The following is a 14592-nucleotide window of genomic DNA, read 5'->3' as shown; positions in this document are numbered from 1 at the left end:
TGGTACACAAAAAGTATTCTCGTCACTTCATAACATTATGGTTGAACCACTGTAGTCACATGAACTGATTTAAATATAACTTTAGTAGCTTTCTGAGCATTTGAAAGTGTAAATTAACTTGCTTTCAATACAGGTCTCACTGAGCCATCAGATTTCATCAAAAATATCTTAATTTGTGTTCCAAAGATGAATGAAGTTCTTACGGGTGTGGAACAACATGAGGGTGAGTAATTTATGACAGACATTTTTGGGTGAACCAACCCTTTAAAAACAGCTGTAATATATTTTCAGAAACATTCTGAAAGAATCAGATTCTCTGTGATGTAGAGTTTTACTGAATGGGGCTTGTTTGTGTTAAAGAATGCTTTTAGCAATGCCATTCATTATAATTTAGTGTCGAACCGTGAGCTGTGTGCTTTAGAAGCAAATCACAGCATGATGTATTCAGTCATGTCACAGTAGTATTTAGCAATAACAAACGTTAGCTAAACCCGAGGTGATGATTGCTTTTTAGCACTTCAGCTTTTGAGAGAAACAACAACAAAATCAATTTTGTTTGGATTTGAAAACAATTAAAACAAATAAAAGCAGTTGCAGTTATCCACTATAGTGATATTTATGTGATACACACAATTCTGCATGCATGCCAACTGGCACAAGGTGCCGCTGGGACATGTGACAGATCCTAGGTAGTCTAAAACCACCCACTTACCTATAATATCTCACACACACAAAATGCCAGGCAGACGTGCGTTAGCTGCCCGCTATCTGTGCCATCTGTTTCCTGCGGGATTGTTGATTTAATAATTAATAAGTTCGCTCACATAGGAGAACATGTGGTGACTCCGTGGTGCTCACAGCTTAGGCAAATGTGGAAATGGAGTCAGCAGGGGAGGCTGCACTTGTGTGGGTTTCGTCCTGGGGGTTGTACTCAGCCAGGCAGGTTGAATAAATCTACAATCGCTGCACTCAAGGCTGAAAAAAAAAAAAAAGACTCAGAGATGCTGCAGTGTGGCAGCTGTCATGGAATTCAAGCTGGCTTTCATAGACATATATATATATATAGATATATATATATATATATATATATATATAATATATATATATATATATATATATATATATATATATATATATATATATATATATATATATATATATATATATATATATATATATATACATATACATATCTACACTAAGTGAAACTAACCCTACCTACCCGATAAATACTTTATTATTAAACACTCGTTAGGCACTTTATTCACTTTCCAAATATTTTCTTCATTTTTATAAAAAATAAATGCCTTTCTGATTTTATTTGTGATAGGAAAAGGGAGAAGAGCGAGTTCGGCAAAAGGCAGATTCAAACTCGTGTCGATCGTGTCCAAAGCTACTTCCATGCACTATAGTCCCTATGGCCTTGTGTCACTCCATGCATCTTTTTTAATATTGTGTGATCCAATTAGACATTGGTTGGTGGAGTTAGTGTAAATAGCCTTAACCCAAAAGACATGCTATTTAAACTAAGTGTAAATAGACCCTTTTTTTTTTTTTTTTTTTTTTTTTTTTTTTTTTTAATAAGCAAGCTACATTAAGTTTTTGGGAACTTTTCATATGCCATTTAGACCCATACTTTTAGGGCCCTATTTTAACAATCTAAACGCATGGTCTAAAGTGCACGTAGGGCATGTCCGAATCCACTTTTGCTAGTTTAAGGACGGGAAAAATGGTAGGCATGACTGACACATGGTCTAAAATGGTTGTCCCTATTCTCTTAGTTGGTTATGGGTGTGTTTTGGGCGTAACATGCAATAAACCAATCAGAGTTTCATCACCCATTCATTTTAAAAGCCAGTTGTGCTCGCGCCATGACGTATTGACTATTTACATGGTGGAATTTGCAAGTGGAAAAACTGAACGCTTCTCTAGCTAGGAAACGAATCTGCTCATGCGTGAAGTTAAAGCACGAGCAAACCATCTACGGGAAAAGCCGGATTCCAGCAAAGCATTTTTATCTTTAAGCACACAATAATAATATTTTACATTGCAATCCTTTTATTTTTAATATTTGGCATTTTTGTGTGCTGCTGCATGTGTAATAAGCAGAGTGTACGTGCGTTGTGCACCCGCCTATAGGGGCATATTACTACATAATGCTCTTTAAATAACAAATCAAATATTGCACCTTTGACTTTAGACCAGTTGGTCAATGGCACAGTCAGTTTCCTCAAAATAGTAACGCACCAACAATGCGCCTGAACACACCTTGTTTTCAGACCAGCACGCTCATGGGCGCACAAATGGGCGTAAATGCATTTTCTATTTAAACAACGTGGCGCAGGACATGAAAATGATGACTGCGTTGGGCTGAAATAGCTGCATTGCACCGAGTATGATAGGGCCCTTAATCTTAAAATACAAAAATCCATCATAAAATGTTCTTTTTTACATTTTAAATACAGATTTTCAATATTTATTTTTTGAAAATTAATTACATATTCCTTAACTCAAGTTTTCACCACACTGAACACTGACCAAGACATTTTATTCCAAAAATATTTCAAATATAATTTCCACCACAAAATTAATGGTAGAAATGACATTTGTTCATAATTGTTCAGGTGGAAAAAAAATGACAGAATATGTAAGCTGATGGGCACTGTTAGTATGTTAATATAAATGTTAGTGTTTTATCCATTGGACTAAAGTGCCCATAGTTGAAGAAACATCCAGTAACTGTCAGTCTTTTATGATGTGGACCGTTTTGATTTTAATATTTAGGGAACCAATCCTTCTGCTACTGTTGACAATCATTTAAAATGTTAAGGAATGTATTACCAGAATAGTTTATTGCTCAACTGTTTTTCAAGTATCAAAACACTGAAGATGGCCAAGATCTTTTTCTCTCTCCTTTTCTCTCTCTCGGGAAATACATAACTTTATTGTGTAACCTTTCTCAAACTCTCTGAATGTAAACGCGTGTTCCCCTTCAAAAGACTCAAAACATATTTTTGAAAACTAAGTTTGGAAGAGCCAGAGGTAGTCTGGGGATTGATTTAAGCAGTAAAAAGTCATTTACCTATGAGCCAAAAACATACAAACTAAATCACAGAAGCAGCACACAGCAGTCCAGTGTCTCAGAAATAATACGATTTCAATTTGAAACATTAAAGGAATCACCACAGGCAGAGTGCAGCAAGTTAATGAAGGCCAGTGACCGGTTCAGGCTCTCTGAGGCACTCATGTCTAAAGACGCCCTTAATCCAATTGCACAATTTAATCATTACCTTCAGATGTTTAATGAGCCACAAGATTTTGAGCTCTTTCATATAATGTTTTTTCTTCTTCTTCTTTCTGTTTAGCATTTGTTTAATAAAAGGCAAAGAATTCCAGTATTACTTAAGAAATTGACACATTTTCCATATTAAAATTAAATTTCCATTTCCCAGCCTCTTTATTGATGAAAAACACAACAAATGTTGTATGTTCTGAATGAAGTGTTACTTGTAGCAGGCAAGGAGATCATTGCATTCAATTTAGAGGGACGGCATTAGATTTGATGGCGCCTAACCTTGATGAGCAATTGCCCTCAAACCACCTGGTTATGAGACACAAACATGCAGAAGATTGGTGAAGTGAAGCATTAGCAGATATGTTTCCTGTGGACTCTGTAAGTTAAAAGAATCATTTTGCTTTCCCCCCAAAAAATGTTTTGGTGTATAGTTGTTAAAATAAACTTTTTTTTTTCTTAGTGTGAAGTACATTTTACATTGTTATGCTTTTTCAGATATATTACACTCTAAAAAAATGATGTTTTTTTCAACCCATGTTTGAGTCTAACCTACGTATTATATGCATTATGCCAGCTCAAGGTTTTCATTGGCTGCCCGCAAATAATGTCTGCTTTGACCCACCCTCAAACAATGTAGTTGTAGTTGAGGCCTGGAAAAGTATGGTTCGGCATGTTGAGAAGACAGTGTTTTGACCTTGCATGTAAAACTATTGTAGGAGACCTCCAAAGCAAATTAGGAACCTTTAAAATAGCATAATAAGGGCACTTTAATAATCATTTTTCCACTATAAAGAACCTTTTCTGCAGTGAAAAAGGTTCCATGGATGTTAAAAGTTCTTCAGGAAACCATAAATGCTAACAAAGAAGCTTCATTCATGTCTAAGTGTCCTAAAATCCTTTTTAGTCTCACCGTATATGCTTTTTCCAAGAGGAAATGTTGATTTTTCCTGCTAGTAGTAGAATTTCCTGTGGATTTTGTACCGGAAATGTTTTCAAAAGCAGAATTACCTCATAAAAATTTATACTGTTGTAAAATATTACTGATGAAGTTTCCGTCTGCTTTGTAGTCATTTATGGACAGAAGTTCAAAAGCCAAGACATGTCTTAAAGACGGTTTCCTCTTTTCAACTTCCTAAAGTATTTTGCAGGCTACATAGGTGCTAAGAATGCTGAACCCTCATGGTCTCTCAACACAAGAAAGCACTCTACAGAGGAAAGTGCAACAAGAGGGCATCGACAATGCGTCTTCCATTGCCTACAAGCTCCCTGCGGGGTCCGTAAGAGATAGGGTGCTAATGCAAGAATGTAGTCATCCCCTTCCACAGCTAGCATCCACAGAGAACGGCCCACTTTTAGGTAGCATTTCTGTATTTAGTGAAGTAGAAATTTCCAAAAGCCCACAAGAGACTTTGCATTGTAAAAACACAAAATGACAGTAAAATTCGGAATGCGAATGTAAGCGCTCCCACGGGCTCATAGGCTGCGAATCCGTCTGGCTATAGACGACTCGTAGTCTAGCCAGGAGACAGCAGCATCCCGAGGGGGAACATTTTTCTCTGTATTGGTGAGCATGCCGTGGATGTGTTGGTGAGCTGAGCCTCCTCTTAAAATAGGGCAAACGTGATACAATGCAGGGATCAGGAGAGGCTGCTTTGAAGAGCCCTTCTCTCAGGATTTAGTTAAAAGAAGTGGCATCAGAGGGGGAGAGTGTGAACCCCTACTAATGCCCAAATCATTGAAAATGTGGAGGGTTCTTACAGTCCTTTAGTCTGTCAGTTGAAAGGGAAAGTTTAAAGGTGTGTAATTTCAGAACAGCACCGAACAGAATAGTAATAGTTTTGTTTAAACAGCCTGAATGGGCCGGACATAATGCCATTGGCTCAACTACGAATACAGTCGATCACATGCGATCCAATGCAACACTGTTTGCTACCAGTAAAAAGCGCAGAAGAAGAAGAAGAGGAGATGAGCGATCGGTACGTTTACATGTCATCTGCAGAATTATTAGGCAAGTTTGTTTTTCTGATCATATTTTTTTTCAAGCACATTTTACCAATTCCAATCCACATCAATCTTAATAATTACTAATAATTTTGTATTTAAGCCCAAATTATTAAATTTAGTTGCTATTGATTTTTAGATATAATAATTAACACTCAAAAAAAAAAAAAAAAAAAAAAAAAAAAACATGTAAATTACACATAAGGTAGGTTTTGTATTAACTTCCAAATCTAATTATAAAGTTCATTTTGTACTCCAATTAATTTTTGAAATATAATCATTTACACAGTTACTGTCATAACTTGTTTTCATGACAAATTTAGTTAAACATACATTAAATAATCAAGACATTACTAACAGGTAAAGTAAATATAATGAATAGGCTAATATACACCGAGTGCAGAATTATTAGACAAGTTGATTTTTGGGTCTTTTTTTTTTTTTTTTTTTTTTAAAGCACGTTACCAATTCCAAATCACATCAATCTTAATAACTACTATTAATTTTGGATTTAAGCCCAAATTATTAAATTCATTTGCTATTTATTTTTAGATGTAATAATCAATACTCAAACAAAAAACAAAACAAACAAACAAACAAAAAACATGTAAATTGCACATAAAGCAGGTTTTGTATTAACTTCTAAATCTAATTATTAAGTTAATTTTCTACTCCAATTATTTTTTTGAAATATAATCATTTACATTACCTGTTAGTAATGTCTTGATTATTTAACATATGTTTAAATAAATTTGTCATGAAAACAAGTTATGACAGTAACTGTGTAAATGATTATATTTAAAAAATATAGAGTATATATATTTTTTTATTATTATTATTTGAGTGTTGATTATTATATCTAAAAATGAATAGCAACTAAATTTAATTATTAACTATTTAATTATTTGGACTCTGTTGTTTTTAATTATAATTGAATTAATTTAAACACAGAGGCACATTTGTTCAAAAAACCCTCTGCTGTACCGAGCTTGTACCAAACAGTGACATTAAAACCATATACAGTAAAGCGCACATTTTAAATATTGATAATAAGAAATATTTTTTGAGTGCCTAATCAACATATTAAAATTATTTCTGAAGGACACTAAAGACTGAAGGCATCAGTTTACAAGAATAAATAAAACTGTAAAATATATTGAAATAGTTTTATATTTAATCAAATAAATGCAGCTTTGGTGAGCTCAAATATATCAGAAATGTTTTTAAAAAACCCAACCCCAAACTTTTGAATGATGTTGGGAGAAATATGAATCCCCTGTTTTTAAACTGTAAGTCCACACCAAAATGGAAATGCTGTCATCATTTATTCAACCTTATGACGTTCCAAACCTGTCCTATTTTTAGAACAGAAAACAGTACATTTTTAATGTATTTTTCTTTATTTATTTTGTAGTGATGGGTGTCCACTGTTGTTGACTTACATTGTGAGGCCAAAACAGTGGAAACACTCTTCAAAATATCATTGTGTTTTCATATGAAGGTATTGGAACATGAGGATAAGTAAATTGAGAATGAGAGAATGAGAACTATCCCTTTAAAGGGTTAGCTCACCCAAAAGTGAAAACTCTGTCATTAATTACTCACCCTCAAGTCGTTCCAAACCCGTAAAACTTTCGTTCATCTTCGGAACACAAATGAAGATCTTTTTAATGAAGTCTGAGCGATTTCTGTTCCTCTATTGACAGTCTATGCAACTACCACTTTGACGCTTCAAGAAGTTCAAAATTCGATTGCTTTATACGCTGAACAGATTTAGTCTTTTAATCGCATATAAATGTTTGCTTGACATGCGAGATCCAATGAGGTTAATTTTTGTGTTACGCAGCACATTTGAGCTTCTGTTTATGTTCGCTGATCAAAGTTTATATGTAAATAAAAGCCTAAATTCAATCTGTTCATCAAGCAATTGAGTCTTTTCAGAAAATTTGGCCTATCCACTCAATTCATATTGATTCGTTTTACGATCTCTTTATGAACTTTTTTAGGCGTCAAAATGGTAGCTGTCTATGGAGGGACAGAAATCGCTCAGATTTTATAAAAAATATATTCATTTGTGTTCCAAAGATGAATTAAAGTCTTATAGGTTTGGAACAACATGAGGGTGAGAAACTAATGACAGAATTTTCATTTTAGGGTGAACTAACCCTTTAAGTTGTTATCACATGTTTTTTTACACACACAAGCCATTTAAAATTGATGCACGCTTTGGCATATTTATACATGAAAAGCAGAGATCAATCTTTAAAAGTCAGCCTCTTTTTGTAATGCCTCTTAGGGGGACTGCTATGTCATGTTGAGCAAAAAATATATTCATTGTTCTCCAAATTCTCTCCAAAAGGATTACCTCATCCCTAAAGCAATAAGCACATCCGGCCTAGCTGTTTCTGATTGATTTGCCGTCTGAGCAATTTCTTCTAGGTTAAATTGTGCTAGCTGGCTAGTTCATGAGTCTTTCATAGGTTTTATAGATTTCATAGGCACTGGATTCCAGAATTGCCTTTCCTCCCCCTGCTTGGACAGTCTGGTCCTCTGGTCTCAATGGTCCGTCGGGTCTGCAGTGACCAGTGGGGGTTTGCATCACAGGCCTGTCCTGTGACGACCACAGGAATTCAGCAACAGATTTTTGCACCAGGAGGACACAGTCAGGGCAAGAGAAATGAAAGGTGCTGGCCCCATGATGGAAAAGCAAATAATGCCTATACAGTATGCTCACACACACTAACCTGAGTGTTACGTGATCAACATATGCTTCCTGAAATCATTTGCCCAGGCTATTAATATGATTTTTTTTTCCCAAATAACATAACATGTTAGGTCAAACATAGGCATATAAACACACATAAACTTCAGCTTCACGAGCAGTTGCGCTATAAGCAAGTATCCATTTGACTGAGCCAAAGCTAATCGCTTAATTAAAGGAATTATGTCAGGTTGGCAATCATCATGATAGTGGAAACCATGAACATCTGCCTCACTCATCACCGAGCAAAATATTCATAAGAGTTGGAAACAGTTGCTGGTTGGATGCTGTTAGCATTAGTGTCAGGCAGAGCGGTGTAATGTGATCCTCATGTGCAAGGCTAATGATTACGGATGAGACTTTTTTCTGTGTGATTAGGTTAGGGGTCAGTCTGTGTGATGTTAAGCTATTTATTTAATGCTTATTTTATCATAAATGCCTCTGAGGGACACAAATCTAATATGGCAGCACCACATAAGCATAATAATCCAGAAAATTGAAAGGTTAAAGGATTTTAAAGGTAGCCAATCCAATCAGTATTATGACTTTTATAAAAAAAAAAAAAAAAAAAAAAAAAAAAATATATATATATATATATATATATATATATATATATATATATATATATATATATATTATATAATATATATATATATATTTCTTTCTTTTTTTTTTTTTTTTTTTATAAAAGTCATAATACTGATTGGATTGGCTACCTTTAAAATCCTTTAACCTTTCAATTTTCTGGATTATAATAAAAATGTATTTAAAAAAAAAAAATACATTTTTACAATAATAATAATATTATTGTAAAAATGTATTTATTTTTTTATTCAAAATATTAACACTACACTACATATTAATGCATTTTATGTGAATAGTTCAAACAAGGAAACTGATGCTGCTTTGATTATTGACAGGATAATTTTCAATACCTTTAAATTTAATTATAAAATGTTATTTTTCAATGGTCTTGAAGTTTTTATGAGTTTTTATATATTTTTTACATTTTTCTTGTTTTATTTTTTTCCTGTCCCTGTAATGCCCCAAAAAGCTTTTAGGAGTAATTCCATGTTGGGATTTAGATGTCAGATATCTGGTGGACATCAGTCTCTCATCTTCCTAATGTGTTTCTGTGTGTGTCTCTCCCTTTGTGATCTTTCAGAAGAAAAGCAAGCTGCATTACCACATTGCAGTCATCATAAACTACCTGGGACACTGTATCTCTCTGGGAGCCCTGCTGGTTGCCTTCATCCTCTTTATGAGACTCAGGTGGGTGAGTGCCTCTTCTGTGAGGGGTTTTCAAGAGCCGAGTGAGTGGAATTGAACTTCTGTGTTTAGTCACTCCGGTGAACTTGCATGAGATAAAATCATTACGAGCTGCTGCTACTGCATTGAAAAGTGAGTGGACAAAGGATTCCCAGGACACTAAAGAATTTAGTTTCATACCTCATGGGGGAATTTCATTGCACAGAGGCGGATCCTTCATTACTCGGGAGTCTTAAAGGAGTCCTTAGTTATGTTTCATTTATAAGTGAACTGTGTAATTTCTGTGCCACTTTCTAAATGGAACTGTAGAAATAACGACGACTTCCCCATCTGCTGTTGGTTGGATAATCATATATATGGTAAATCACAGCATTCTCCTTCAATGGCAGCTTCAGATTTAAATCTTAGATTCTGTAGATTGCTTTTGCCTGTGCAAAAAATAATCCCAATATCCCCACGAATGATCCCTTTTCTGGACAGCTCTACTAATGTGTCCAGTGTCCTTTGCTTGGATCAACTTTAAATCAGTTTAACTGAGAGGGACATGGGCCCAGCCCCAAACACAAATATAGGCTGTCTTCTTGTCACATCTCATCAGTACATCAATTGATTTTCCAGCTGCTGACAGAAACTATACATCAGGTGGCCAACAGAATGGCAGGGAATGGAAAATTATATATGCTTGGTGAGATCACAGGCGACAAGCCCTTCTTGGGCTCAGGTTTCTAAGGTCCAAGGACAACCTGTATAGGTTATCTCTCACTTGTCAAGGCACCTGAGAAATCGATGCCATGGGTCCAGCGGAGTGCTCCCCGGCAATGAGATTTCAGACTGATGGTGTAGAAATGAAGACACCTTATCGGCACATCAAGGGCACTCACACTCCTCTTCATCTTTGGTTATTCCAGTCCAGAAGTATCATGGTTTAGGGATGATAATTGAAGGTCTTCATTGAGCTGGCTCTCATTATATTATGCTCAGTCAACTGAGAGACTTGTTTTCTTTGGGATCATGTCCAAGGCTTAATTAGCCTGGATCAATGTGGCAAACTGGATGTGAGGAGGTGGGTCGTCACATATTTCAGCATTCCCACACACTCTTAGTGGCACAGATTGGGCTGAGTGGGCAGATGAAATATCCATGCTGTTTAGGATTATTTAGACTAGATTATCTCTGACTTAATCTGCCTTGATTAATCCGGGGAAGATATTCTGGCATCTTTCCCTGGATTTCTAATCAAAATCGCGCTAGGAGTCAGCTTATACATAGTTTTACTGGATGCTGCTTTTCACAACAATGTGCCCTACTGATTATCCTCTGTCCGTCTAGCTAATGTCAGTGTGTCATGGGTGGATTGAGGTTGGGTGCGAGTATACAGAGGTTGTGAAGTCGCAGTTAGGCTGAATTGGGTGCTCTAGCAGGGGAAACTGTGTAATGAAATACACAGTGAACAGATGTTCAGGGTAAACACCAAGTGTTCTTGCGTTCAGACCCTCCAGCCATTTTGCCCACAAGGACAGAAGGACAGGAGTATTAAATTGGCTTATTAATGTTTTAGCAGACAGCATTTGCACAGTAAGGGTCCCAGGATTTGGAGGTGTTTCTAGGACACCCTCCATGAATAATATATATTACTAAATGTTCATTTAATAAAATTTTATTTTATAAAAATATGTGTGCATTTATTATAAATGCATAAATACATACATAAATATATACAAACATAAATATAGTAATGGTAATTCAACTTGAAATAATATTCAAAGTGGGTTGGGTTACAAAATTCAAAATGTCAGTTTAATTCAACCAATTTCAAGTCCAAGTACAATGTCAATGAAAAGAGATCTGGGTTATTTTCCATTCAGTTCACTTTTGGCTCACCTTGGCTCATGTGCTTTGCGTTTGATTTATTTAAAGAGGTCTCAAATGTGGAGACCCTGAAAGATTAACTGTGTGATATGATTATCTTATTCCTGTAGCATTAATATCTAAACAGGAACAGCAATATGAGATGTTAAATGTAATGTGTAAAATAATCAAAATTTAACCAAATCATGCAGCTGTAGTGTTTAGACAAGATCCTGTCTCGCAATCGGAATGAAGTACTCACTGCTACTGTACGTGACCTGTTAAATTAAGAACTCAGAACTGAGGACTTATATATATTAAAGTCCCCCTGTAGTCAATAATTGTATCTCTTAATACTCATTCAAAGATTCAAAGAAATTTATTGTCATATACACAGTTAAAGAAGTTTAACTATGCAATGAAATTCTTACTTGCTTGTTTCCCTTTTACAGTACAATAATAGTATAGTAACCTATACTCATCTTTGTAAAACGTTTTTCTTGTGAAAAAAAAATAAAAATATTCATAGCTTGAATGTAACTTAGTCTGCACCTGGGGTACTCAACCAGCGGCCCGCAGGATGCATCCGGCCTGTCAGCATTAAATTTGTGGCCCACGTCATGCTAAATATGAATGTATTTTTATTATCATTCGCATTTAAAATTACCATGAATATTACTTCAGTTCTTATGCGTACACTATAGGGTAGGAGTACACGGTGCATGATGTCTTTTAGCACATTTAGTCTTTAGGTTTTTCTAACCACAATGAACAATGTGCAGCATTTTGCACATGCGCTTTGAATAGTTTTTGCAAATTTAGTTTATCCACAAGGTGTCAACACTGAAACGGGCCGTTGTTTCACAGTCTGAAAAGAAACAGAGAAGATGGAACAACGAACACAATATTTCACAATATTTTATTTATATTTTAATATTCAAACACTTTGGGCTCTATAATACACTCGGCGCAATGCGACGCAAGGCGCAGCGCAAGCGTGTTTGCTAGTTTGCATCTGGCGCCGTTCGCGTTTTCCCGTTCAGCGCCACGTCCTTAAATTAGTAAACGCATTTGCGCCAGTTAGTGCGCCCATGGGCGTGCTGGTCTAAAAAAGAGGTGTGTTCAGGCGCATTGCTATTCTAAGGAGCTGAAAATAGACTGCGCCATAGACCAACTCAAACCTGGTCTAAAGTCTAAAGTCAGTGGCGCAATATATTTTTGTTAGAGCGCATTGGTAGAAACTGCACCTCTGGGCGCGTCCACAGTGCGCGTTGACTTTGCTTTTTACACACAGGGATACGCATCACACAAATATGCCAAATATTAAAAACAAAAGGATTACAGTGTAAAAGAATATTATTGTGTAGGCTACATAAATATAAAAATGTAATGATGAATAGTCATTGCGTGTATTAGAATTAGGCTATTTTCAATTCAGCCTATTACTACTTATAATGATGAACGAAATTGGCTAATTAATTTAACAGTCGTGCCAATACACACACATATATATTTAACTGACTCATCGCGCGGCGCTATTTGAAAGCCTGCATTTGCAAGCCGGCTTTAACTTCACGCACGAGCAGATCGGTTTCTTCGCTTGAAAAGCGTTCAGCTTTTCCGCCAACAAATTCGGCCATGTAAATAGCAATCCGCCATGGTGTGAGCGCATCTCGCTCTTAAAGGAAATGGGAGATGACACTCTGATTGGTTTATTGAACGTTACACCCATTACTCATTAAGAGAATAGGGACAACCCATTTAAAAAATGCGCCCCGGTGCATGGAACGTTTTTCCGTTGTTAAAATAGCAAAAGGGGATTAGGACACTCCCTGAGTGCACCTGCGCCATGCGCTTTACACTTTGCGTTTGGATCGTTAAAATAGGGCCCTGAATTTCTGCATCATTTAATGCGGTTGACACCCCTGAAACTTTGCAGTGTGTAAGTGGCCAATGGTCCTCTTAGTAGCATGAAAAACAAAACTTTTATTCTTAATTTCAATGTAGACAAAGCAAGCAGAGAGCGCTTCCATTACAGAGCTGTCATCACTTAATTGAGCTCATAGAGAATATCTTATTTATCGTATTTACAATGTTTCATGAGACTGTGATTGAACAACAACTACAACAAAAAATAAGATTTTGGATTCTGAGCAAATTAAAAGGTAGAGGTAATAACAAAGACTATAGAATAATACACAACGCGTCACTCATATTTGTCACGGTCACTAGCTCTGTCACCTTCCCCAGACTACAATTCCCAACATCCCTCCTGATCCACACCTGCACCCAGTCAGCTCATCATCTCATCACACGGATTCCCTGATATTTTTTTCATGTTCAGTGACACTTTAAATAGAATAAGGGGGAAAATACTCAGCAATGATGCTGATTTATGAATTTGCACATGATTTGTCTTTCACCAAAGGTAGTATTTAAGAACTAAATATTAAGAACTTACTTTATTAGGTAAATACAGTTATAATGTTTGGTACCTTGATGCATTGTTTAAGAGCAGAAATTACCCGCAATAAGCTGCATATTAGATAAAGTCATCCTATCTAAATGTTAACAGGCCAATACTTAGTAGCAAGAATGAATTGACTGCACTAATATGACAAAAACTGTAACCTCCAAAGTTAATTTCAGGAATGGCCTGTGTATTCCACACCAGTGCTCACCTGTCAGCGCAGTTTAACCCAGCTCCTCCATCATTCGTAGAATGACGGGGTAAAAAGCAGAGGGCATCAAAATATGAAACGAGAGCAAAGCTGCTGTGGCACAGTGACAAGCCACTGTTGGCAGCTAGCTGTTCTCATTCTGTTTCTTGACAAAAGGCTAGACTGGGAGTACCTTCCTGTCCTGTATGACACAAAAACCTTCTTACATGTGCCCTGAGGGCAGAGACAGGAAGGCATCCAGAGAAGCAGTTTGATAGTAAACACACCGTAGCATTTCTCTGTATATAATGTCTCAAAATAAACCAAAATAAATGCAAGTTGAAAATCGAGGCTGCTCTCATAACCTTTACCCCACAGGGAAAGTGTTTACATAAAAAAAGTACTTTTCTTGGGAAAGAAGTGCATATAGTTTTTCTTTGAATACTCCATAGTGGCTTTGATTATGTGTGTCTAACTAAATTGTATAATGGTTCATTATTTCAAACAATCAAAGCTTTCATTAAAAACAAAAACAAAACAAATCCATGAAAAGAGCAATTGTGCTTTTTGCATGACTCTAACTAGAATAGCATGTGTCCTGTTTAATTTGCTAAAGAACTGTCCATTAGATGTCCTCTGGCAAAACCAAATGTATTAATAATAAAAATGACGAAATAGCACTTTGTTAAAACTGCCCCATTAATAGTATAAGCCTTTTAACAGTTTTCTGTTGTAAATGTTCATGTAGATTAAGTCAG

General features: G+C 35.9%; 1 protein-coding gene across 1 annotated transcript in view; it reads left to right on the top strand.

Moving 5' to 3' along the window:
• crhr1 (corticotropin releasing hormone receptor 1) overlaps positions 1–14592 on the top strand; it is a 147418-nt gene that overhangs the window by 88639 nt on the left and 44187 nt on the right. The window contains exon 7 of the mRNA XM_067372990.1: positions 9223–9329. Within this exon, the coding sequence (XP_067229091.1) occupies positions 9223–9329 (107 nt within the window). The remainder of the gene's footprint in view (positions 1–9222; positions 9330–14592) is intronic.

Source organism: Chanodichthys erythropterus, chromosome 3, assembly GCF_024489055.1.
Source record: "Chanodichthys erythropterus isolate Z2021 chromosome 3, ASM2448905v1, whole genome shotgun sequence".
Classification (NCBI taxonomy): domain Eukaryota; kingdom Metazoa; phylum Chordata; class Actinopteri; order Cypriniformes; family Xenocyprididae; genus Chanodichthys; species Chanodichthys erythropterus.
This window is presented reverse-complemented; position numbering and strand designations above follow the sequence as displayed.